Genomic DNA, 27,556 nt, shown 5'->3' with positions numbered 1-27,556 from the left:
TTCTCCTGACCTTACAGTAACAGCTGTAATTATTCGCAGCCACTACGAGCTATCTTGAGGTTTTCTTTGTTTCCTCATAAATGGTTTGCGCCAAAAAGTGCCAGATGGAGAAACGGAGGCCTCCAGGAGAGTGTGTGTGTGTGTGTGCTTTTCAAGCTGCGGCCTCTGGCTGTGACCCCAGTGTTAATCACACTACAGCAGAACAACCACAGGCTCTATTCCCACTTCTGCCGCTACAACCTATAACTGTTTCCCTCTCGTTCACGCACTCTGTTTTTACTTCTCCCTGTACATCTGTAGCAGCAAATCTACTGCACATCTATTTGCACGTTTTCTACCCGCTCCTTCACCATTAACGTTCTCATCGCCGTGACTTCCTGCCCGCCACTGATCACCTTGAGGCTGCTTTGTGCTCGGTGTTTCTGAGCTCCGCGTCGTTATTTCCACCCTGTCCATTTTCTGTCTCGGTCTCACTCGGCAGCTGAGTGACTGGTCGTTAGCCGAATAGATCAAAGCACTCGATTTGTCAGGGTCCAGATATGTTGATGATCACCAGGCTTTCTAAGAATTCAGCATTTGTCACCACCGATTGCAATTCATGATCAGCGTCACTCTCAAGATGTGGGAAAACCCATGCTGTGGCACAAGTGACACTTAGAATGAGAGACCCTGAACCTCCCAGTGCTTTAAAAAAAAAAAAAAAAAGAGAATTCATCTTGTTTTTGAGCCGAAAGCAAGAAAGTAGGTCCGTGGAACATCCTCTAACTGTTCTAACAAAGCGCGTGGCACAGAACAATCCATATCTGGGTCACCTGGCTTACCTACCTGTCACATGACGCCTTATTACATAAACAATGCGTCTAGCACGCGTGAGAGCTGGCTAATTCGTGCAACCTGTGTTGTGATTACCACCGTGTTGCGTCTCTGTCACCCTGCGGCAGCCGCAGAACCGTAGCAACGAGGTGTGCGCACGCTTACACACAAACAGGCCGAGGCTGTAGGCAAGCCGAGAAGACGAGTACGAGTTACACAAGCTTTGACAGGACCTAATTATACACGTCTCTAATGAACTGTAATTACTGACATCCACCCGAGCATCGGGGTCTCTAAGCCGAGGACTCGCAGTCGTTATTAGACTCAGTGTTACACGCTGCGTCTAAATTTCCATTGACTGACTGAAAACCTCTGCTGTCCGTCGCGGCGTGTCAGTGTCAGCCTAACCGCGTCTCTTCTCTTCCTGCAGTTTGATGGTGACAACATGTATATGAATGAAAACAACCACGAATTCCTCCCACCAAACCAGGTGAGCTCAAATTGCCTTCAATGGAAAATGCCTGCTCTTTTCCCTCTTATGCAAGCAAATTGTTCCCTGATATGTTGCAGGGCAATTTTCCTCCCACCATTGTTCGAGCTTATTAGGACGGATGACAAATTGTGGCTGAAAGCATAGACTTTTCCCTTTAAATAAAATGTTCCACCGAGTTCACTTGTATTTTATGCTGACAGATGAAGAAAGAAGTGCTCGTCAAGGAATTCTGCAATGTAATATTCAGGACTGCAGGATTATTGTGAGTTCAGGCCATGGGGAATTAACAAAGCCACTTCCTCTAGGAATAAGAGTTGCAGTTTAAAAGCAGTCAAATGCCTGGAACGTAATTAGCTCTGCCCTTGTCTTCGGGTCAATACTGAATTATACAGCATAATAAACACATTTGTTTACTCACAACAACCACTGGTAAACAATAGCATCTCTAATGGAGCCAATAATAAAAAATAAAAACAAAACAGTGACGTAAATCTTAATTTGTAATCCCAATCTTCAAGACAGTATTACAGACTGAATGAGTCTGTCCCATCATGCATCAGGCAGAAAGCCTGCAGGTTTCTACAGTCATTAATGCATGCCTGCATTCAGTCGGGGGGGAAGTAGACGATTCAAACCTACAAAACTATCCTAACTTAACAAAAAGTGCTGTGGACTCTTTTTTTTCCAGCTGTGACCAGCCATTAGGTCAGCTCTCATCATTAAACCTAATCTCCCACCATATATCCCATTCATGCAGTCGTCCTCCGTGCAAACCATTTTCACTTCGGTAAAAGTTGAGCATAAAAACGGTGCTTCTTCTTGCAAGGGATTTATTAAGTTTGGGGGGCTCTGCGCTGTTCTACAGTACATGGCAACCATGCCAGATACACTGTAGCGCAGCTGGTGACGAACAACTGGGAGACCATATGGTTATGTTTGGATAGGGGGATTTGTGGAGTTTGGGAATAAGCCCATCTGACACACACAAGGGAGCAGGGAATTTGTTCCTGTCAATTGCAATTATTAGGAGCGACCCACGGGCTACAGCGGCTCTGTGTTGCTGTTTTGCTCAAGTTCTTAATGATCTGGTTTGTTGAAGACTGGCTTAAGATGCAGAATAGGAGACGAGTCTCACATTTACTGTACGTCTGTCCCGAAGGGGGTTGTCACGACACTCGCACTGACGTATTTCCATTGGTGGCACTTGGCTGTCGGAGAAGTGTTAAGAATCGCTGCTTTTATCGCCCATTTGGATCAAGTGCATGCAGTTTTACTGCAGCACTGATTGACTAATTACAAAGTCTGCTGATGTGAAATACTGAGGTTGAGATAAAACATCACAAAGGTGGCGCAGAAGACAGACGGAGGGAAGGAAAATGAGAGAAAGGTGAGGATCGCACAAGTAAGAGGAGAGGAGATCGAGGGAAACGGCGTGAAAGATGTTGATGGGATGAGACACGATTTGGCTTTGCTCTGTGTTGTACTTTGTTTACTCAGGATCTTCTCATATTTGACATGTGCCTTGCTCCGTTCTCCGCTTCACCAAGTTTAGCCTCTCCTTCCCTCTGACAGCTAGAATCGCACAGGGCCTCAGGGGTGGACACGCACACTCCGACAGCAACACATCGAGGGGGGGGAGAAATATAGAAATCTTTTTAAGTACGTGGTGTGTTCACAATGGAAAAGTCACAAAGTGTAATCCAAAAGTCCGCTTGCCGTCTGAAACGCTTTTAATGCCGTTGATGCATTGTCACTTCACAATGGACAAATTGACGGTGAAGCGGCTTGATTTAAATAAAAAAAAAAAACTCTCCAGTGTTAAATATTTCAAATCCAAATTCACAGTGGAATTCCATAACAAGTGTCCTATATCGATTCTGCATGTTAACTGTGTACAGCATATTGCGTGCTGTAGATTAATCCTCATAGCGTGATGTTTTATTTATTTTTTTACCTTCGCAATTTCGCACACAACAAATTAAAACAAAATAATTTCATGGAGAAATTATACAATAGAAATTCTGCCAGATAGCAAAACTACTACTTTTCTGCTTAACAAAGAGACGACAATGTTTTTTTTCTCCCTTTATACTCTGTAGTTGATTTCAGAAATGTCTCTATAACGGCCCACTATTAGTTTGACATTTTATCCAGCTGTGAGCAGCTTCTCCGGCATCTTTGTGCTCTACAATGTGGAGGAGTCCCGTACATGAACGTTCACAAACAAACGGCTGTTTACGACGCATGTTGACGGCCTCGACGATAGAATTAGCGTGCAGTGTTGACAGGGGAGCTGTACGCTGTTGAATTGATGCCTTATAGCAAATATGTTGCATAATTTCCTGTTAATGCTACTCAATAGCCTCGCTGTGTGTTGTTTTTTTCATTTGTGTTGATGTTCCAACAGTTAGTGCGTAATACATATTTTTCTTCATGTAAGATCAAGTCAAGCTAAAATAATTGGAATTCGTGAATACGTTTATTTTTGTATTGTCTTCAAGCGCTCAGAGAAAAATGCGGTGGATGACAAAGGAGAGAGAGAGAGAGAGAGAGAGAGCGGGGTGGACTAGCTACAGGGGTAATTTTTTATTAACTAGTTTTATTCCTCAAGAAGCCGTATAGTTCTATTATTCTCAATATATTCCATCTTGAATAAAAACAGTTCGCATTGCCTAAAGCTTGCTTTTCTCTACTCGCTGCTTTATTATCTCTCTTCACTTCTCTATCTTTCCATCTTCCATTCTGACTCCCCCTCTTTCGCTTCATTTCTCACACTGTTTCTCTTCTTACCCCTCTCGTTGCATTTAAATGCATTTGGGTCAGTTGTTTCACCTCCAAATTACGTGAGAGTGTGCTTCTCAGGGTTCTGCCTCTCACTTCAGTTTCTAAAAGTTCAGCTTCTCTGTTTAATCGGGCTCACCTATTCAAACACACAAAGTGCATTCATATAGGGCATGAGCTCCGCTTTGGTACCACATCTGAGATGCATAGATGGATGTGATGTGATGATGCACCGAGAAACGGGGTCAGTGCCGTTGTCATATCGATGTTCCCATGAGCATCGTGGTCTGACCCTGCTTAGTTCTCTGTGGTGTTTCCTCCAGGCTCCCCCCCCGACAGCAGATTGAAAAAGTGTTAGTGATTCCATGACAAGGTCGCAGACCCCGGTCTTTGTCTGTCCCTCCAGCCATTGACCATCGTCAGAGCAACAGTTGCAGAAAAGACGAGAGACTCCTTCTTGAGTCAGTGTCTATAGAGGTTTAAGGAAATGTCCAACAACCGACACGCATCTCCATCCATCCGTCCATCATTCTATTTTTTTGAATAAAATGTGTAACAACTTATTATTATTATTAGTAGTAGTAGTATTGATAATGACAATAGTTTTAGTATTATTATTATTAATAGTAGTAGTATTAAGAAGAAGAAGGAGAAGGAGAGGATGAAGATGATTATATTATTGTAACAAGTTTAGAAGTAGTATTTTAATTATTCACAAGAATAGCAGTAGATAGTGGTAATTTTAGAATGTGCTAAACTTAGAATTATAATTTTTTTTAGACATGAATGTAAATGTGTCAAAAGTTGTCCCCACTCTGGCCATTTTTAACACCGTAACAGGAACAAAAGGGGAACTAGTGACCCTCGATCGCATTTGGTTGGATCCTGTATCAGAACACCTCTGGTCTGTGCTGTGAGTAGCTCTTCTGGGCTGCTTTAGAGCTCTTTGTGTTCTATCAGCATCAGCTTAATCTGATTTAAAAAACACAAACAACTAATCTGACTGCTTATTTGTTTCTCCTAATTAGCGTTCACGCTAATAGACACGCAGCAGTTATCCTCCGTGAGCCTGAGCCTCACGTGTTTATTGATGCACCATGGGAAGCTCTCTTTCACTCCTCTGTAAAAAACTATTCTTGAAATGAATGCAGCATGTTTCTCATCATGTTGGTCAACGTAGTCATAACTGCCATAAAACACATTACTTTTCATTTCATTCCTTCAAGAGCAGACATGGATCCGATTCACCCGGATAGATGAGGCATAGAGCCACTCAGCAGTAATTCTAGTTAAGTCTTCAGACCTTCACCTGAAAGGGGGGGGGGTTCTTGCTAATACTACACAGTATGGAGTGAGGCGATCAAAGATACACTGTGTATATGCCTTCTCATAGTTCTGCAGCAAAGGGAGGGAAACTTCATCAGCACTTTACCTTGACAATACTTTGCTTTGATGTCTTTCTCCCTGACTTATGAATTCATTGAGCAGAACTGCTGTTTGAGAGAAACGTGTCACAGAAAAGAGATCAGGAGGAAATGGGCATGGGGGGGGTGGGAGGGTGAAGAAACCGCACAGGGGAATAATTCGGCTAATGGAGCGACTGTTTGGATATTCAGCAGAAGTAGCAGTGGAGATTATGATCTTGCAATTAGCGTAACAAGCTTTTATTGATTTGCTGCTGCTATAGTGTCTTTGCTGCCAAGACGCTGCATGTGGCTTGAACACGCATAGTGTGTGTGTGTATGTGTGTGTGCGTGTATTCCAGCCAGCCATACTAATGCTCCTACAGCTGTAGCAAAATCCAGTTCATGTCACCGTGGAGACGGTGCCACTTCCTGAGCATCAAAGCTAACATTTTTCATGTATTGCTGAGTTTATTTTTTATAATGTTTTTATAATTGGTAGCTTGACGTGGAAACATTTCCTTAAGTTAATGCAACACTCTCGCGCCTCTTTTGAGTGAATGCAATATTTTATCAGTCTTGTTATAAGATTATACCTCCAGCCTTGAGTGTTAGAAATTAGAAAGCGCCATGTAAATAATAAAACAATGAATGCATGTGTGTACATGTAAAATCTCAATAGTCTTAAATGTATTTTTATTAGTTTCAGTGGCTTTAACAGATATGTTTGTCACACAGTTTTTGTCATGATTAAGTCCTCGTCCAACGCTGCCCTGTCTCTCTCTCTCTCTCCCCCTCCCTCTCTCTCCCATATGTTTCTGATGAGCCATTGTAGAAAACCATCCCATAGTCTTTTATGTCCAACCTTTGACAAATCCATCACCTCTTCCCTCTATGCTCTGAATTAAAGGCCCATTCCACCTTTCTAGTTTAGATGAGTGATTCTCTTATTTGGCAGCGACCCAAAGCCAGCCAGCCTGTCTGGTTCGCCGACCGAAGCCTGATTGGTCAGGTTCAGGCGTGTGTGACTGACAGGAAGCCCGCTGATTGGGGGAGACTGTAACTTTGGATCGTTGGACTGATTAAAGCCTCGCAGCGGCATTTTGTAAACTCCCGCCGATCAGGGTCCCTGCATCAGCGCCCTGGCCCTGCTGGTCTGAATTACAGCTCGACCACATTAGTCTGATTTACAGCTTCCTCCTGCTGTTTAGACTGGAGCGTGGGAGCAGAGTAGCACCCCCACCAAACTTCTATCTGAGCCCCTCCCCTTCCAATTGGCTCTCGCACTTTGTACCTCACCCTCTACTCATCACCCTAGGCTGCCAAATGCCTCGTCAGGTTCCCCCTTTTGTGCCACCTCACCTGTTTTACCTCATTTATTTGTCCCTCGGCCTCTGTTCTCCTCACCATTACTTCCAGTCTGCCTCGCTTCCACATTCCCTCGTCTCACTCTCCTGCCTTCACTCTTCTTCCGCCTTAATGAAACGTCCCCCAAAACTCTGCCAACATCCATTTACCTTTTCCACCCCCCCCCCCCCCCCCCCACACACACACACACAACACCCTTCTCACTCTCTTTCACTGCCTCTTTTGTGAAAATGAAAACATAGAGGAGACTGCCAAAATATTTCTATAGCCATTCGCTGACGAAGCAGGGAGAGGAGACAATGCAAAAAGATGCGCAGGCATATTTGTCGCAGCAGCAGGAAGATAGTATGCTCGCTGCACGTGGTATTTTTGCAGAGGGTGGGAACCTCACCCCCAACCCACCTTACCTCACCTTTCTTTGGGCCATTTAAATACGCTCCATTTGAAATACCGATCTGAAGTGGCACCACATATAAATACTCGGCTGTATATTTGTGTAAGACCCTCACTCTGCCAAGCTATCCCTCCCCCCTGTTGCCCCAGGTGATCAGATGAAACTAATGGTGCCCTTAATGTGTAGGCCATTCACCCCATTGGATCGGAGGGGAGGCCGACATTGCACTTTCATGCCACAGATCAAATTTTAGAGCATTATAAAAAAAAGACATGAAAAGGCCAGTGTCTTTTAGCCTTTTCATAATCAAAGAGTTTTTTTTTATTATTATAAAATGTCAAATCAAGGTTGTATTGAACTGGTTTGGCCTCAGTGTCAGAAAGAAAGTGCTTTATTTAAAGAGGAAAATGGTCCATTGGAGCAGCATTCATTAGCGAAAATACTGGTTTAATTATTGATGCACAGCAGTATCTTCGCGCTATGAAAAATGCCCCAAGCTGACATCGATCCAACTTCACATATTTCCTCAGAAGGCGGTGAATGGGGTGGGATTTTAACCTGGTTAAGTAGATCGCAGCTGATATATTGATAAAAAGCTTGACGCGAACATAATAATGCTTAAATTCTCGCATGTCAATTTAAGCTGTTGAAATGAAGCCATCTGGCTGAATGTTGGACCTTTTTATTTTTTGGAGATGATCCACACCAAAATGGTTCTGTAAACATTTTAATAAAATAATTGCATGCTGTATTACACACGTCAGTTGTAGGTTAGTTAGGTGGTGTACCTTTCAAAATCAACACCACAGTTTAGGATCAATGAGTGATGCAGCGACATGGAGAGTACAGAGGACACATCATAAACACTTCATAGTCCATTATTTTGTTGTTGTTGCTGTTGTTCTGTCTGTATTGCTCTGTCCACATGTGCAAATTAGGCTGGAACATTTTCATCCACCAACACAACAGGGTGTTGAACGCACTTTCGAAAATGTGAATTGTCATGCCCCAAAATATTATCATGCATAACAAACATCCCAGAATCACGACGACCGTTGCTGTTTTCATGGTTAAATGTCGTCACGTCGAGCTCCTTATACAGCCGCCGAGTTAAGAACGTTTCAGCCGCTTTTCAAGCACCTCTGTGAGGCGGCTATTATCGCTGCTGGCCTGCTGGTGAGACGGTGGTTTCAGATTACTGGACAATTTAAAATTGTCTATTTTAATGTTGGTGCCTGCTGAAAGTTTCGGAATCTTGGTTGTGAGAAAACCTGAAGATGAATCCGATTCATTATCTGTGGACACATTTGATGTCAGTTTATCCGACAGTTAAATTTTTTTGGGAATCAGGGTGGCGGATTGACGTCACCCTCCCCAGAGACAAGCTGCTCACACAACAAAGAGAGAACTGCAAAACGTCTTCTGAAGTCGCCCCCCCCCCCCCCCCCCCCGGTTGGCTTGGCGCTGAAATCTGAGCCATGGATATGCTGTGATCGTGGAGGTCTCTCTGTGCCCACCTCCAGCTCCAGCGAGAGACACAGAGGCTCATTGACACCGGAGAGCCGTCTCCTCCACTCCCCTCCACTCTCCACCAGCCTCTTATTAACAATGGCACCAAGAGGGCGATGGTCCAGATGTTCGTCTCCTGCTCCCACCAGCTGTGGCAGCCTGCGATACACAGCCTCATTGACTCCGAACCAGGGAGCGAGACACACACACACCCACCCACACACACACACACACACACACACACACGTTATTGTTTAAAAGACCAGGGACGTCCTGTAGTGTAAAATAAGTCAGGAGCTATTGCTGTCTGGGTTTTTTTCTGTGAGAAGAACTTCATGACATGAAATGACATGTCCACACACACACACACACACACACACACACCTAAACACACCTTCTGGTGTATAGCTGAGTTATTTGTGGTTGACAGGATTCTAACAATTCTCTGAATACTGCACGTTTGTTTGAATGACTGCGCCATCAGCGCCCTCTTTGTTATTCTCCACATTGTCAGAGTCGGTCGGTACTGATCCACCAGCTCTTTATTGTGCTGCTGTTTTTGTCCATTGACTTACTCTTCTAACAAGAATTAGTTTTGTCATTCACGCACAGTAAGCGCCATTGTGCGTCTGCTATTGATGGTTTGACCGGGCGTAGAGAAGTAGATAACTGACACGCCGTTAAGAATTAAAGCTAAACATTTCACTGGCTGCTGCTCTTTGGTCTCATCGAGTCTCCGGGTGGCTTCTGTGGCTCCGCAACGTGGCTCTAGTGGTGGTGGTTGTTTAACCCTCTGGAAAACGACTGCGGCGTGCCAATTGAGCAAAGTTAAAACGGCATCCCTTTCCAGGAGACACGGTAGTTCCGAACAGGAAGAGGCAGACGGGAGGCTGGAAATAATCCTGCATGTCCGACAGTATAACATTCTAATTCACCAATTCAGTCTTCATTTGAAATGTGGGATTCATCTCACCCCCCCCCACCCCCTTCCTTTCTCCCCATTCGTCTCCATCCACCCTCCTCTTCTCTCCCCTTCTACTACCCCCCCTTTCGCCCACAACAGTATCAACACTGGCATCACAATCACTGGCGACTACTGGGAAAGCTGAGCGAGCTTGTGCAGCCATGCTTTGTTTCCCAGCCGCGTCAGCATGGATAACAGTTGTGTCTTCACTGACACTCGTCTCCAGCATCTGCATATCGTTTCCCAGCCCAAGGTGCTGAACTGTTTCTGTGCATGAGAGGCAAACCAGTAGGGGGAGATTTATAGTCCAAGTTTATTTATCAAGCAATACACCTGTTGGGGTTAGGGAGCTTCTTCAAAATAAATGTCTTGGGTTGATTCCGTTCTATTTAGCGATGCCGCGCTAATCGGTTTTATTCTGCGCTGTAGTCGCGTGGCAGCCATTTAAATGTTGTTTGCGTTCCAGTTGGATGTTCAGCAATAATGATGTGGTTGCTGTTGTTGTTGCTGACAAGCACTTCTCCATTAGTCTCCTCTTTTTTCTAATATCAAGTGTTATTAGACAGTGAGGAAGCAACAGAGACGGGGGTAGAAAGAGGAAAAACAAGAGATAAGAAGGTCAGTGACACATCTTTGGTGAACCTAATTGATAAGGAAAAGAAAGAAAGGAAGAAGAAAATAACACATTAGGCACAGAGGGCTTCTAAAGTCAGTTTGCCAAGTTTAAAAAAGTGTGTGTGAGATAAGCAGACATATAAAGGCGGTTGTGTTTATTATTTGATAAAACCTCAGCATGTTGTGCAAAGGCTCTGGCTCTCCTTCAACTCTGCGGCATGCCACTTCAAATTAGTCGCTTGTGGAGAGGGCCTACCCCGTCTTTGCGAAATGCATTAGTACGCCACTCAGAGCCTCATACAGCCTAGGGTTAAACACAAATTATATCATTTCTGTCATCCAATCAAATCACACTGCCCCTTGACCTGCTAGATGAGTCAAATGCATAATGAAATATGACATGGCACAAAAGCTCTGATTCTAATTGACTCTGACATGCGATCAGATGGGGATGACCTCCTGACCTTGACTGACAAGTGAGACGGGCACTAAGGGCAGGATACAAGGGGGAGAAAAAAAGGGGAAGGAAACATAAAAGAAAAGGGAGGGACAATATGTGCAAGAGGAAAAGCTGGTTTTAGTCAGCATGAGGATAGTTAGTAATCAAGTCATCATCTGGGGTTAAACAGGTCATCTGCATCGTTGGGCTTTGGACTGTTGGTACTCACTAAATATTCTCTTGCCCATTTCCTCCATGTTCTCCCTGCTGTACTGATAGAAAAGGAGCAGCGTCGCTGCTTCTTGTGGCTGTAGCCAGGTTTGAAACGATAGCAGCTGCATGGATTTTACTTCCTGGAAGGAGCCTTTGACACCCCCCCACCCCCCCGTTTAACTTCCCTACTACCACCCAATCTCCCCGGCTCTCTCACTTTCATCTCCTCACACAGTCCCATTCCATTCATCAAACAGAAACCAAGTCCAAAGTGAATTAGCTTCCCTATTGCCACAGCCCGATTAATAATATCCAAATAGTAACCCAATGGCAGATAAATAATGAAGCCCGGCTGTTTTAGAGAGACATGAAATGGCAAGGGGGGGATGGAAGGGCGGTTGGCGGTGGGAGTGGTCAGGTCGGGAGGACATTAGATGAGGGACAGTCCAGGCTGGGGTTGGGTCAGCCAAAGAGGAAGAGGAGACTGGAGGTGTAGCGTGGCTGTAAGCGGATCTTTGGCTTCTGCCAGAGAGGGCTTTGTGTCGAAGAGACCCCCGGACATTATATTGTAGCTGAAAAGCTATGGCTTCAATTAAGCCTGAATTGACCGAGAGATATGGAGGGACGACAAGAGAGAGAAAGAAGAAAGGGAAGCATGGAAAGTCCTGTAAACAGCTATTAACCGCTGCTGTATTTCATACACGTGTGAACAGGGTCGCTCATAAATGTGCAAAACAATAGAATCTTCTATGGTGACGGAGAATAGAATATACTCTAAAATTCTCCCCGAAGATAAATCCAGCATTTTTCTTGTGGACCGGACTGCATGGAAAGACGAGATTAAAAAAAAGCCAGACTTTGTCTCTGTGTGCAGAGCAGTGCGGACGCCGGAAGGTGTTGGAGGTGATGGTAGTGGTAGTGTGTGGGGGATTTTAAACATAAATCACCACTGTGACAAAGCTCTCCAAAAGGCAGATAAGTGCGCATTATAGTGGTAAGGCAGATCCGTCATCATCTGTCTCCGGACTATAAGGGGTCGTAAAATATGAAACGATGCCTCTTTGCTCACTGCATCTATATAAACTCAGCAACCTTTGGACAAATGCCAAAATGAGATATCCTCAGTTATCTATGTTTATCAGACAATATTTAGAGTTCGTGTTATAAAATGACTTAAATGATGACACCTCATGGTTAGAAAAGCCGATTAATTTCTAAAAAGCATCCATGCAGCTCTTTTATGTCGTACGTATTAATCTTATACGTATCTGCATGTTATTGGCTTATGTTACAAATCCAGGCATTGCAACAGTAATTTAATGAGAAGAATAACGCACAGATAACACGCCCTTAGCCACAGTCAGTATCTCCTCCAGAAGGCCTCGCATACGCAGACAGTGTTACAGAGGGAGGGAGAGATCTGTGCCAAATAAAGGACAAGCTGGAAAGCTCCCCAATCAATGTTGTTTCTCTCTCAGTCCCAGACCAACTGTCAATTGTTCTGTTGCCTTCCAGTGAAAGGTGCGCTGGTATGTAACACTTACAGTTGAGAGATCTGTCTTTGAATTAAAATGCGACAGATTGCGTTTCGCTCGCCGTACAGACCGAGCATACTGTGCATTGGAAGTAATGTTCCCTTTTGTGTGGAGTATTGATCACAGGAGGAAAATAAACGGTGTTTCAATTACAAAAGAAGAAAAAAATGGAATGTGTGCAACGCAGCTTTCCGCAGATGTATGTATATATATATGTGTGTATATATATTTAAAAGTAAACCACTGAAGAGGGCTTGCATGAAAACCATTTCCTTACTGGGACGCATGCTGGTCCATACGATCCATCAATGCATTGCCTTTATTTGGATTTTATTTTGAAAGGGGAGTAGAGTGTCCATTAGCCAGTGTGTACATGTGGTCTTGTGCATGTAAGCTCATTCTGAATAAAATAGGCATATGAATAATTTATCTTTCCACAATCCAACTGGGAATGTCCTTGGTATTTACATTTTATCATCAAGGGCACTGGATGAGCACTCGCAGCAATCTAACGTATGACATATCCTCAGTCCTCGTCCCTCTGCAGCATCAAAAGCAAGACGGGTCCAGGAAGATGTTTCCGTACCGCTGCTCATAAAGTGAGCGATGGCGGCGATGCAAAAAGCTCCAAGTGCTACGGTTGTCTCTCTGCCTCTGCGTTGTGTTGTGTAACAGAATTGCAGGTCCACACACGGCTGGTTCTGTCGTCTTTTTACTGGATTTATACAAAAAAAATACATTCATTCATCTCGGGATCTTGTACTGCTCCGTCCAGCGTGTTCGAATGAAGTGCACATATTGTACAGAACAATAAAATTAAACATTTTCAACACAAACTGTATTGCAACTCAATATAACCACAGGTTAGCATTTTAAGCTAAGCGGAGCCTTAGCTTACTGCATAGCGATTAGCTTCATGCTAGCGGACTGAGTTAGCACAAAGCTCCAACCATGAAAACCAAAGAAAATAAATGAAAACCATGCTAGCGGAGTTGACTAGCATTAAACTCGTAACATCAGCATCATAAAGAAATAAATAATTACACACCTGGATTTATACAAAAAAAATACATTCATTCATCTCGGGATCTTGTACTGCTCCGTCCAGCGTGTTCGAATGAAGTGCTGGGGGAGGGGAAGCAGGAAATGGGCCAAAACCATAGGACGGCAAGCCAGGAGGGACAAAATACTCCAAATCATAAACACCCCGAGATGTACATTATAACAAATGAAATAAAAAACGTGTGTAATTATAAAAAGGGAAACAAGACAAATACATCACTAGAAAATAAATAAATCCCCTTTATGCAGGATTTAACTGCATCCATATTTACTCCGTTACATACACCCCCCTTAAATCCTGCTAAATCGGGGATGTACACCCAAAACCGCCCAAAGAAGGGCAAGAAGTTCCAGACAAGAATGAGGAGGGAAGCAGGAGACGGAGAGAGGGGTCACTAGAATGCTAAAAGAAGAAAGACCTGCAGTATACTATTGTCATTAAGAGCGTCAAAAGCTGTCGATTAAAAAATCCTCCATCTAGGGAGTACTTAAACGGGAAGGCGCCCTATCCCATACTAGAAAGTAGACTACAGAGATGCCTGTTACACCTCAAACTCTGCTAAACTGGACAACTGATAATGAAAACTACACTGCAAGGTCTACTCCTAAAAACACCTGTAGCTTGACAAAAACAAAAAAACAACCTGCTACTGCACGTGCACTACTGGCAGGTGCTATCATCAGCTCAAAACAAGCTGGTAACTAGAGACATAAAAGAGCCAACTGTGGATGTGCGTGAAGTGTCAACGACCTGTTCATTCATTTCACAAATGAGTCTTTTGGGTGGTTTGATGGCTCTGCCTCGTCTTGTCCGCAGAATAGCAACATCTAAACTCTGAGGCTGAGCGGAAACAACAGGCTCATCCGACACTGTGTCATCATGGGTGGGAACCACGGGGTGGGGGTCAGCACTTTGCATGTCATCAGGCACAGGGAGAACAACACTGAGCTGGTCGCTCCCTCCAACTGCAACACCACTTGCTGAGTCACCTGGCTCCGACGCGCGATCAGACAAGTCAGGCACGTCAACTGGGTCATCGTGATGCCCCTCCCTCTCCAAGTCGTCAGGACTGTTGAGCACCCAGTCTGCAGTTCGATCTCTTACGCCATCATCAACCGGAGGGTTGCCTACCGGGACTGCCGAACTAGACGGAGGGCCCTGGAGGTCTGTGGACAGCGGTGGACAGGGGTCTGCGGACTGAAGATCCTGCTCATCGTCTAACGGAAGGAAGCTCACAGGGAGTAACAGATTTCTGTGGACTACTTTCACCCTGTCAGTGTGGACGTCTTTGATTTTGTACACATTAATGCCAGGGTTCACAGCCACAACTTCATATGGAGAGGACTCCCACTTGTCAGCTACCTTCCGTTTTCCTCTTTCACCTCTGTTTGCAACGAGTACTCTGTCCCCAATGGCGAGTGGTGAGCCTTTGACTTTCCTGTTGTAGAGCTTTGCGTGTCGAGTCTGTTCTTTCTGACTGTGCCTCTGTGCTATCTGTACAGCCTCACGCATGTCTTTCCTCAGGCGAGACACAAACTCACTGTGATCGACCACCACTTCATCAGAGAGGGCGCTTTGAAACAGCATGTCAACTGGGAGACGAGGAACTCGGCCAAACATGAGATAGAAAGGCGCAAAGCCAGTTGTTTCATGCTCTGTGCAGTTGTAGCAGAAGGTGAGAAGCTGCAACATCTGAGGCCACTTGGCTTTAGACTTTGGAGGCAAAGTTCTTATCATAGACCCAAGGGTCCTGTTGAACCTCTCGACGATGCCGTTGCCCATGGGATGATAGGGCGTAGTATGAGACTTGTCGACACCTGCCAGAGACAACAGTTCCTTGATCAACTTGCTTTCAAAGTTCGCTCCTTGGTCAGAATGAATTCTCTTTGGAAAGCCATAGATGAGGAAGAATTCTTCCCAGAGCTTTCGAGCAACTTGTTTGGCAGACTGATTCTTGCATGGAAACGCGTGAGCCATCTTGGAGAAGCAGTCTGTAACGACCAGGACATCCATGCTCTTGCCATCGCTCACCTCAGCCGACCAGAAGTCGATGCAGACCAATTCCATCGGCTCTGATGTGCGAATGCTCTCCAGCGGTGCACAGGCATTGGGTTCAGGAGTCTTCCCGACAACACAGCGGCGGCAGTTTGTCACATGACCGTCGACATCTCGCTTCATCCCGACCCAGAAGAATCTCTGCATTGCAAGTGACAGAGTTCGACTCTTTCCCTGGTGCCCAGCTTCATCATGGATCCCATTCAGTACCTGCGCTTTGAGCGTGTCGGGCACCACAAAGAGGAACAGGCGTTTGTTCATATTCCCATCCCTCCGCTGTTTGCACAGCACGCCATCGCGGATGGTCAGCTTGTCCCAGTACTTCAGGAGCTGGCGTACACTCGAGGCTTCCTCTGCTCTCTCCCTTTTTGAAGGCTTCCGACGTCTCTCGATGTAGTAGAGCACTCGACTGATGGTTCCATCTTGGCCTTGCTGGTTCACCAGACTGCTACGAGGGATGGGGCTACCAGCCTGCTGCAGTTGAGGGACAGTGAAGCCCACACTCGCTACCTCACTTAACCCACCAGTGGAGTGTGCACCGAGAACAGCTGAAATCTCATCCGCTTCGACTGAACCACTGCAGCTGCTGGACGTGTTGCATGGCTGCTTGCCTGACCTCAGGACCATCTGGTGGTTGTTGCTGAACTTGAACGCGTCCTGGACAGTGTCATCACCAACCCCACTGACATTCTTCAGGAGGGCGAGATAAGGCTCTGTGATGACGCGATGACTTATACAAGACTGAACAAACGGCTCTCTGCTCAAGGCGTCAGCAACAACATTTTTGGGGCCTGGGACATACTTGAGATCAAAGCTGTACGATGCAAGCTTAGCCACCCAGCGCTGTTCACATGCATCAAGTCTGGGTTTAGTTAGGATGTATGTCAGGGGGTTGTTGTCAGTCCAAGCCGTGAAGTGACGTCCCTTAAGCCAGTGGCTGAACTTCTCGCAGACAGCCCACTTTAATGCAAAGAACTCCAGTCTGTGAGCCGGGTAGTTCATTTGAGAGCGAGAAAGCGTTCTGCTGGCGAAGGCTACAGGTCTCGCTACCTCTTCACCAGGAGGGACTTGAGAGAGGACAGCTCCAACCCCATCAAAGGATGCGTCAATGGCCAAAATGAAAGGCTGGTCGAAGAATGGATGAGCCAAGACTACACTCTGCAGCAGCTCAGACTTCAGGATCTCAAATGCATTCTGACATGCAGGTGTCCAGTCAGTGGGAGTGAGCTTGGCGTAACACATCCTCTTCCGAGGTTTCCTCCCCTTTTTCACAGGTGTCTGTTTGCTGGACCCCGACGTTAACTGGAAGAGTGGCTTGGCCTTGGCAGAGCATCCCCCAATGAAGTGTTGGTAGTACAGCACCATTCCAAGAAACGACCTTATCTTCTTTGGACACGGTGTTTGTCCGTCAGCTTCCATCAGATCAACCTGCTGCACCTTGCAGATGGCATCAACTTTGGCCGGGTCTGTCTTAATGCCTTCCTCACAGACGACGTGGCCCAGAAACTTGACAGAGCGTCTGAGGAAGAAGCATTTCTTAGGGGCCAGCTTTAAGTTGTGCCTGGAGAGACGAGAGAAGACCATTTCAAGGCGCTGGAGAGCCACAGCCTCTGAGGGGGCAAACACCATCAAGTCATCCAAGTAACAGAGCACACTACTGAAGTTTTCATCCCCGAAGATGGACATCATCATTCTCATGAATGTGGCCGGGCTATTGCACAACCCCTGAGGTAGCCTGTTGTACTCATGCAGGCCAAATGGTGAGGAAAAGGCAGTGTACTTCTTGTCATCCTCATACATGGGCACGTTGTAGTAGCCTGATGTGAGGTCCATGGTGGAGAAGAATGTATTGCCACCTAAAGCTGCAAGGACATCGGCCTGATGCGGCAGTGGGTGAGCGTCTTTGACAGTGCGTGCATTCAGCCACCTAAAGTCAGTGCATATTCTCAAGTCGCCGTTCTTCTTCCAGGCTAAGACGAGAGGCGAGGCATAGTCACTTTGCGACTTGCGAATGATCCCTTTCTCCTCCATCTCATTCAGTGCTGTCTTTAGTTTAGTGTACTGACTGGGTGGAATGCGCCTATATGGCACACGAAAGGGCTTGTTGTCAGTGAGATGAATGCGATGGACGAAACCTCTAGCCTCACCACAGTCCATTCTGTCTCTGGAGAAGATCGACTCATGACTCTCGATGAGCTGCAGCAGCTTGTCTTTCCATTGTGGTGACACCTCACAGGACTCTAAGTCGATGTCAGAGAGATTCAAGTCGCGCAGGGCACGTTGAAGCTCCTCAGGTGATCTGTGTGTTGAAGGAGAACCACTCTCTGCACACTGCACATGTGACTTGAACTCTGCAGGGTGTGGCAGGTCTTCCAGAGCAACACAAGGTGACACATCTGCTATCTTGGTGTTCCGTCTAAGTACAACTCTGTGACTGGTTGGATTGATGACTTTCAGTGGGATGGAACCATCTCCCCAAAGTGGCGTGATCACTCTGCCAACCATTATCTGCTTCGGCCTTGACCTCGACTTTGTCGGCTCAACGATGACTGTGCTGCCCACAGACAGGACTGAAGACACAGGCAACTTCCCCCACACCAGGTGCTCCGTTTGCGGCTCCAACGTCACCCTTCTCTGGAGCTTTACAGTACCCACTCTCTCAGGCACAGACTCGCCTCTCCACCTCTCAGTGTTGGAGAACAGGGACAGGAACTCGCGGCACTCGTCACTCTGGTTATGGCTGGGCGTGGACACGACTCTCCAGTAGCCACTCGTCCCTCTTAGTTGCATCAACAGCTCTTTGATTGCGTTAGTGCCCAGGATGAACTCTTCTGTCTGACCTGGCACTACTAGGGCAGGCACAGACATGGGGCAGCCGTACACAGTAACATTGAGGTTGTAGATTGCTGTAGGTGTGACCCGATGGCCTCCACAACCAACAATGACGATATCTTGAGCCGGTTGCCTTGCAATGCTGGGGATGCTTTTCACTAAACTTGCCTCAGCCGACTCACTAAGGGTACACGCCATGGATCCACTATCAATGAGGGCCCGAAAAGCGGGTCCATCCTCAACTGGAACCAATGTGTAAAACAAACTGTCAGCCTTAGGGACTGCCTGAAAGCTCTGAAAGATAACTGTTTTGTCTGATGAAATGTCACTACTGCCTAGCTGACTTAAAGTGTCAGTGCCCGAAAAAGCCTCAAAGCTAGAGGCGGGAGACTCACTCTGAAGATCCACGCGGTCCTCCCCTACACGCAGATCATTCAGTTTAACGGCTGGTTTGCTGCTGTTGCACTCCTCCCTGTCTGCGGACATCCGCTCCTGGCATGGCCAGGTGAAAAACACTGGAAGCACAACTTGTTTTGCATGCAGTGTGACAAAGCAGAGTGACTGGCATCTCCACAGACTAAACATGGCACATTGCCAAGACCCTGAACCCTAGGTAAGCCACTAGGCCTTCTACTCACAGGTCTGGACTGAGTATTGCTCATGAGGACTGTCTCCAGCATAGTAAGCATCCTCTCCATGGCAGAGCTGTCTGCAGAGGTTGACTGCGCTGGAGGCTGAGCATTACAGAGGGGCTGTGATGTGGGCTGTGCAGCACGCGGGGGCTGCAGTGCAGGCTGGACATCGCACAGAGCCTCTGAGCTGGAGTTAACTTCCATCCTATTCACCGTCACTTCCTTCTTATCCCTCATGCCTGCTGCCCTGATGATCTTCTCCGAGTGGTATTCATTCAGGATCTCCTGCACCTCAGCAGCGGACCACTTGTCGATCGTCTTAGAGCGGAAGGTGAGGGCGAGGTCGGCGCTCGGGCAGCTTCTGATGAACATGCGTGTGACCTCAGTGGACAGGCTGTTCTGCTGCTTACCCTGGTCTTTGAGACACTCTGCAGCGACATCAGCAGCATGGTTGAGGCGCAGCCAGAAGTCGTAAGGGTCTTCCTGTGACCGAGGGACAGTTGTATAGAAGTCTTGTAGAGGGAGAGGTGAAAACTGTGCGCAACTAAAGTGCTTCCTCAAAAGGCTGTAAATTGAGTCTGGGTTACTACGCACATCAATCCCACTAGACTTAACGCCCACTCTGACAACGTCTTTGGCTTTGCCCCGTAAGTAGATGAGAATCTCTTCACCCTGCTCGGCAGTAGTTAGCCCCCCTTTCCTCACGAAGTTCTGCGTGAGTTCAATCCATTCCTCAAGTGTAACACTGTCTGTCGAGTCACCTCTGAATGTGGGAGGGTCTTTCACTTTTCTTTGACTCACCACGTGGAGCTGAGATGAACCTGACAGGTCCTGAGCAGGAGTGTGACTGTCAGAGCGCCCACTAAAGACATGTGCTGGGCTGGACCTACTTAAATGTGCAAGGAAGCTGTCAGCTAGCTGTTGACCAATGTGTTGCACCATGCCACCCATCTGACCTAACATGTCACGTGTAGCGTCGGGAGTAGAAGTGCAGGGGGTCTGAGGAGTAGGGAAGCTATCCTGCTGAGTGTGTGAATTATGAACTGCTGGACCAGGAACCGCCCTCCCCACACCCCTACCTAGCGAGGCATTAACGTTAGGAAAAGCAATAGGCGTCCCCAACAACCCTCTACCCCGTCCTACACTGCACGGTGACTGAAAATCCTGAGAGCCATTAGTCTGCGGGACAACCATGATAGCTGAAAGGCAAATAAGGGCAGTAGGAAAGAAGAAGAAGAAAAAAAACAGATCACGAAGAACTAGAGTACCATACACACTCTGCTCCAATACTATTAACACACTAAAACAAAGCAAAATGGGTACTCAATCATGTAATGTATACTGCATACACACACCATGTACTTAAATGTACTCGATATTCGGTACCACACTTTCTAAAAGAAAAACTATACAATGCATAAAAAAATTAACTGCAAGTATAATGGTTCAACCACTCCAAATGCTTCTAATAAATTAGAAATTCACACGCTGTGTCCATGACCCTGAAGTACACTCAGCTGATCCGTTGAATAGCGACGAAGGGATGACGACAGGCCCACCGGTCCGGCGCTGATCTTCGACCAGACGAAGCACGGGATTCACGGCACCAATGTTACGGTTGTCTCTCTGCCTCTGCGTTGTGTTGTGTAACAGAATTGCAGGTCCACACACGGCTGGTTCTGTCGTCTTTTTACTGGATTTATACAAAAAAAATACATTCATTCATCTCGGGATCTTGTACTGCTCCGTCCAGCGTGTTCGAATGAAGTGCACATATTGTACAGAACAATAAAATTAAACATTTTCAACACAAACTGTATTGCAACTCAATATAACCACAGGTTAGCATTTTAAGCTAAGCGGAGCCTTAGCTTACTGCATAGCGATTAGCTTCATGCTAGCGGACTGAGTTAGCACAAAGCTCCAACCATGAAAACCAAAGAAAATAAATGAAAACCATGCTAGCGGAGTTGACTAGCATTAAACTCGTAACATCAGCATCATAAAGAAATAAATAATTACACACCTGGATTTATACAAAAAAAATACATTCATTCATCTCGGGATCTTGTACTGCTCCGTCCAGCGTGTTCGAATGAAGTGCTGGGGGAGGGGAAGCAGGAAATGGGCCAAAACCATAGGACGGCAAGCCAGGAGGGACAAAATACTCCAAATCATAAACACCCCGAGATGTACATTATAACAAATGAAATAAAAAACGTGTGTAATTATAAAAAGGGAAACAAGACAAATACATCACTAGAAAATAAATAAATCCCCTTTATGCAGGATTTAACTGCATCCATATTTACTCCGTTACATACGCACGGTGGCACGTCCAACACAACAACGGCAGTGTTTACAGCAGACATTCATTTTCTACTCCGTTAGACCAAACAATAACATTACCCCCCCCCCCCCCCCGGGTTCACAAAGACGACTCTCTGAAAGGACTGTACGGATAATTAGCAGCGACCGGCTTGCAGTTTGCTTTCTGGTATTTGTTTTCAAGGCAAAGTCTCTTTAAAATGCAGGAAGTGTGCTTCAAATGCTGGGTGTGGAGGGTTCATTCTTTCTTCACGATAAAACACAAGTGGTCAAATTAAAGATGGGTGTTTTAGTGTTTTAGCTATTGTAACTTAATGAGATTCCTCTCCCATGGCTTTGTGCTTCCTGCCTCGGATTGGTATTCTTTTAAAAGGCCTTAGATACATTTTAATCATCCTGTCGAAACTGTCACGCGCCGTCCACTGAAAGGCCCAAACTATTATCTAAATATTTTTATGGCGAATCACAGAAACATGATTTCATGCTGCCGCCACCTCAATATGATCAAGGTCCATGTCATTTCTGCTTTCTGATACTGATGGAGGCTGTGAAGTAAAATATATATTTTAATTATATTCAATGCAGCATAATAAGCATGCTCATTTTTAGGTGGACCTTTCCAGTTGTATAATCTTAACCATGCTATGTGGTCGCAATGTGCCTGTGCACTCACATTTTGGAACAGAGCAGAGTGAAATGATAGAAACGTGGCTCTCCATGTCCGCTCTCCTCCTTTCCATCTTGCCGTTTTTTAAAGTATCTGTTTGAGAGATAAATGACCACTCTGCTGCCAAAGATGACAGCCTGCACAAAGATGATATTGAATTGATTTCAGAAATGTTGCAGAACTGACTGTTTGATGTATACTGCTAGACATGAATCATAAAAATTCTATTAAAGAACCCTTGAATGGCTGACACCAGAATATTATTTGTGATGATTAATTGGACTCAGTCATTACAATGGGAGTCAAGTTGATGTGTCTCAGACAAAATTGCTTTTCATTCCCTGTTGAATTTTCCTGCTATTCTTTTTCCCTTTATTTTAGCTCTGTGCAGAACTCTGATCCGATTGCGCTCGCTGTGTTAGCATGGCAGCACAAAGACACGGAGGTCGTTGGTCTTCTTTATTCCTGATCACTGAGCAGGAATCTTTTGTTCCAAAAGGAGACGTTCAACATTTGGAATAAAACTAAACTGTGGTACAATAGTACCATATCTTGTATACTCTAAACTGCACACAGATGTCCAGAAATGCTTTGATCCAGCTATTTTTTCTTTCCTGACACATTTTCTGAACACAGGCTTAAAACGTTTACATTTTATCAAAGAATAATATATTTTTAAGTGCAGTTACTGATTTTTTTTTGGAGTCACTGAACATCCAGCTGGAAATTTTAGACACATCTAAATAATACATGTGCTGCAGTTATCCAACATGGTCTATGCAGGAAATTAACAATTTTAACCACTGGCGCCTGAAATAGCTGCGTCTTGTCGCGCAACGGTTACTATAAACCGAACGCCTACATCTGTAAACCATATGGAATAGTCTCGCTGGTAGATCATTTATGGCTTCAGCCTTTGTTTGATCAAAACCTCCAACTTCCGTTACTTCCTCCAACCTTAGTTTTCCTCACCTTCTATTCCCTGTCACCCTCCTTTAGAGCTACACTGGTCAGACCGGTGGCGGCGGGGGCGGAGGAGGAGGTGGCGGCACAGCCAGCGGAAACGGAGCCGGGGACGAGGACTATGAGATCCCCCCCATCACTCCGCCAAACCACCCCGAGCCTACTCTTCTTCACCTGATGGAGCACGACTCTACAGGTTACCTCTGCCACTCGCTGCAACACAATGGGCTCATCAACCCGTATTCCTACCCAGAGCTGCCCACGCTCATGATGTCTAACATGCTGGCGCAGGATGGTCACCTCATCTCTGGCCAAATGGCCTCGGTGAGTAGCACTATGTGGACTGAAACTGCTGCGTTGGGGGGGGGGGGGGGGGGGGCTGTGACATAAAGATAATGTATCTGGAGTGGCAATGGATCCAGTAATGATTGTAAATGTTTAATTACAGGGAGAGAAAAAATACCTTTTTGAAGGCGTGAGCGCTGACCTTCAGGGCAAAATGAGGGCAAATGATTTACTCTTAACTTTGCAGCAACACAATATCAGATCTCACACGCAGAGACGCATGTAAAGCTGTCAGAGGTTGCATACCAGTGAATACTAGTAGAAGAAGCCATGGCGACTTCCGTTGTAAACAAAACATTGCTCCGCCCTTTTCTGCTTGAAACGTTAGCGTTATTTCGCGGGTTTTCCCAGTTTGCGCTGTTAGGTTCCTCGCTTAATATCTCAGATATTGTCTCAGATTTTGACCAGTTCTGTCTTTCGCTCGCTCTGTTTCAACTAGCTTCCGGGAATAGCAGTAGCGTGTTTAGCTGAGGTCACAGACGTGCGCAGGAAGGACGGCTTGGACCGAAACATCGGAATAAGCGTTTTCATGCGCCCTGATCGGATCATCAACATTTTTATTCCGATCAGGCTTTTAATCCGATTAAATATGTCGATGTAAACGCACCTAGTGACTTGAAACATTTCTATTATGGAATTATTCTCAAGCTTTACGGACATTGCGAAAAATCCTAAATGTGCTTTATAATTTGAGACAGATCAGAACCTTGCAAGGTAAATGCAGTTTTCAGGGCATGCAGGAGAGGGCTGAGTGGGAGCGCTGAGTGATTGTTCAGCGACTGTGGGTAAATCCATCAGCATCATATCTGCCTCGGCAGCAGGCATTGGTCAATCTGTCAAGCCTTCAAACATGAATACGTGCTGATTACTGCCTCGGCTCCAAAAGAAACTGCGCCTCCTGTAAATTGGCTTCTCCAAACCATAATTGCATACGTGAGAAATGCAGGAAGGCTTCTATAGTATATTATACATGTAAAGTGCATGCCTTAAATATAATATGTGCCAACGGTATTTCTGGTAGCAGTGTCTGGTATTCCACACATTATACGTCTTACAGGGCTGAGATGAGTAAATAAGTAGAGTTTAAAGTTGTGTTTTTGGATTCTACTCGGTGACCAGAATATAAATACTGCAACAGAAGTGCTCAGAATGGAGCTTTCAACGTTTCTTTCAATGCCCGAGTCAAAATATGAGCAGATGCAAGTGACTTATTGATCACACAAGCACATATGGTCCAATATTACCATATGCACAGAGTTTTGCCGTCAGGGTTAGAAAGGTCTGATTTTTAAGGATTCAGAGCGGACTTGACATGAACTGCGATATCATAAGCAGATGCAAAAAAAAAAAAATAGCCGCACTCGGCAGATTGGGTACGGGTCATATTATAGTAGTGTGCATGATTTATAGCTGTCTTGCTCTGTTTGAGGCACCATGAGTCATGACCAGTCAACAGCATGTTCTATTCATGTTAACTCGAGGACATTGATTATTTACAGTAGGCATTAATAACACACACACAGATGGATATCGGGGTAAAGACGAATCTATGAATGTGTTTATGTAAAGCAGAACAGATCAGGCCAGCACAGATAAAGACCGGCAACATAAACATGCTATATATTACATATGATGCTGGACTATTCCTCTAAACTTATTCGATTCTTGTGTCATGTATCTTCATATTCCTTTTACAGTTTGGTCATGACCTTTGCTGCGGAGACGCCGTTTGATTGGCCGGTCTTTCTCACCAGCGTTTAGGTTATTTGTTACTGCTACAGAGGGCTATCCTCAGTGCCTTAATAGATTGGATGCTGCTTGTTGTCTGATAAAAATGCATGAGATTCATTGTTTATTTATTTGAAAGGATAAAACCCCTTGAGATGAAACCAGATGTGAAATGTTTCACAAGGCGCACAATGAAAATGCAATGAAAATGCACATACAAGTGCAACCGGTGGTGATTGGACTTCCGATAGGCTACGGATTAAAGGTGGGAAGATAAGGGCAACTCTCATTGAAAATGTCAGATATTTTTTTTTTTACATTTAGAGACAAATAAAATGTTAAACCCAGGAATTACTGCACTGGAAATTGTATGTAAAAATAGCATTTTGATAAGCTGATGATGTAAACAATGCTACAACTGGAACCACATTAGTTCTACCCGTCTCAGAGAGAGGCTCCTTCACCAAGGAGGTGCCTTTATCTGAGCTCTCCTTCAACTTCATAGCAAAAAAAAAGCAGCATATAGAGCAAACTCAGAAATGTATAAATCGAATCACCTTCCTGGTGAAACTGCCAAACCGTAGCAGAGGTTCATCTGAGCTGTGAACGGAGTGTCTATTAAACTGGTGCCTCACCTTGACACAGTCTGTTGAGCAGAGTAATTAAGCAAACGCCGCAGTTCAAACATGAGACGCTGTCCCAACGAATACCTTACCTGACATGGACAGATAAATAGTAAGGGTTAATTCTAATTTTAGATGCTTTCGTGTGCTACAAATTACATGTTAGTGATATATAGAGATAGAAAGATAATTGTGTAGTGTGTGTGTGTGTGTGTGTGTGTGTCTTCACTATAAACAATATATCTGCTGTTGAAATGGATCCACTACATCTGGAGGTCAGGCCTTATATTCAATCTTGAGCACGTTGGAAAAAAAAATCCATTAGGGTTCATCTTTCCTGCATCAGCCATTCTATTGTGGTGCTGCAGTGAGATCTGTTTTCATCAGGCAGATTCAATACGTGAGCTGGGCAATGAAAAGAGTGCAATAGAGTTGGAGGAAGCAAGGAGGGGTGAGGACGGGGGGGGGGGCATTGTAGGGAGGAGAGCAAGAAGAAATTGGAAAGAGGTAACTCTTATTCACAACGAGCGTATACCTTCATTTTTCTGTCCCTCCTGCATTTCATTATTAGATGTTTTAGAGATAATTTAATCGAGTGAAATAAGGTTGTTGGGTTTTTTTCTGCCTCAACAAAGAAGTGAAGAGCGTCTGGTTTTTAAACGTGTGCCGACGTGATTCAAGCATGAGGACATTTGAAAGCACTCCATTGCAGGTGCAACAATATAAACATAAAATAAATAGGACGATTATATAACCAAAAGGATTTTGGAGCAGAATTCCAGCAGCTGCCGATCGTAGTCAGGGAGAGGCAGGACTGAATGGATGTGTTGTTTCTTTTTGTACGAGAAGGGGGAGACATAAATAGTTAAAATCGGGGGGGAGGGTGGTACCTCCCGACCAATGAAAACGATCTCCATTTAAAACAAATTTAACTTGTGTTTTTCTCCAGCAAGACCAAAATCAACAATGCATCAGTCTGTGGTTCTCATCTTCAAATTAAAGATGCCAAAATCTACCGTTTGGTAGTGGTGGTGAGTATTTACTGCAGCAGGATGCTTGCTGCGGAATCAGGGAAAGCACTGGAGTAAGAGCTGGAGAAACATTCTCCTCCACGGAGCTCCACCGTTCAGAATGCACCTCTGCAGAGTTTCACTGATACCTGTCCAGATATTTTTGAGATAATCTTCCACAATAGAAACACAACCACAATGTATTTATTTAGAGAAAGTAAGGCTGGCTCCAACTACCTCATGTGAATGTTTGCTAGTTCTTTATTCCACCATTAAAGGTTTGTTTGGCAAAAATATCACAATTTAATTTTGGAGCAGTTTTTAGTTTTAAATTCTGATCAGGACGCGTCTCATCTGCTGACTCTGAACCACATAATGGACTGCGCTCGGCTAATTCTGTAAAGAGGCCATTTGGAATTCAGAGGGTTCTCATGCTGATGCTTATTATGTTGCCGTCTGAAGCCCCTCCTGGCCAAACCTGATCTCTCTCTCTCTCTCTCTCTCTCTCTGCCCCTGTCATAGCAGCTACAAGCTCCAAAACACATTAGACATTTAATAGCCATGCTCGGGTTGCATTGATCTTATCAATACAGCCAAGAAACAGCACATCTCTGTTGCTGCTAGTGAATAATTTCGCCCTCTCCGATGCATGATGTCCCTCTTTCATTTCTACCCTTTTACCAACAACTTGCCAAGAACAGGACTTTTTCAGAAAATGTACGTCTCCAGAAACGATCCATGTTCTCGTTACACATTTAAAATGCTCCTCAAATCCAAATGACC

General features: G+C 45.2%; 1 protein-coding gene across 1 annotated transcript in view; it reads left to right on the top strand.

Annotated features, from left to right (window-relative positions):
• tox2 (TOX high mobility group box family member 2) overlaps positions 1-27,556 on the top strand; it is an 81,978-nt gene that overhangs the window by 34,748 nt on the left and 19,674 nt on the right. The window contains exons 3-4 of the mRNA XM_068742815.1: positions 1,244-1,303; positions 23,104-23,391. Of these exons, the coding sequence (XP_068598916.1) occupies positions 1,244-1,303; positions 23,104-23,391 (348 nt within the window). The remainder of the gene's footprint in view (positions 1-1,243; positions 1,304-23,103; positions 23,392-27,556) is intronic.

This window comes from Brachionichthys hirsutus, chromosome 8 (assembly GCF_040956055.1).
Source record: "Brachionichthys hirsutus isolate HB-005 chromosome 8, CSIRO-AGI_Bhir_v1, whole genome shotgun sequence".
Lineage (NCBI taxonomy): Eukaryota > Metazoa > Chordata > Actinopteri > Lophiiformes > Brachionichthyidae > Brachionichthys > Brachionichthys hirsutus.
This window is presented reverse-complemented; position numbering and strand designations above follow the sequence as displayed.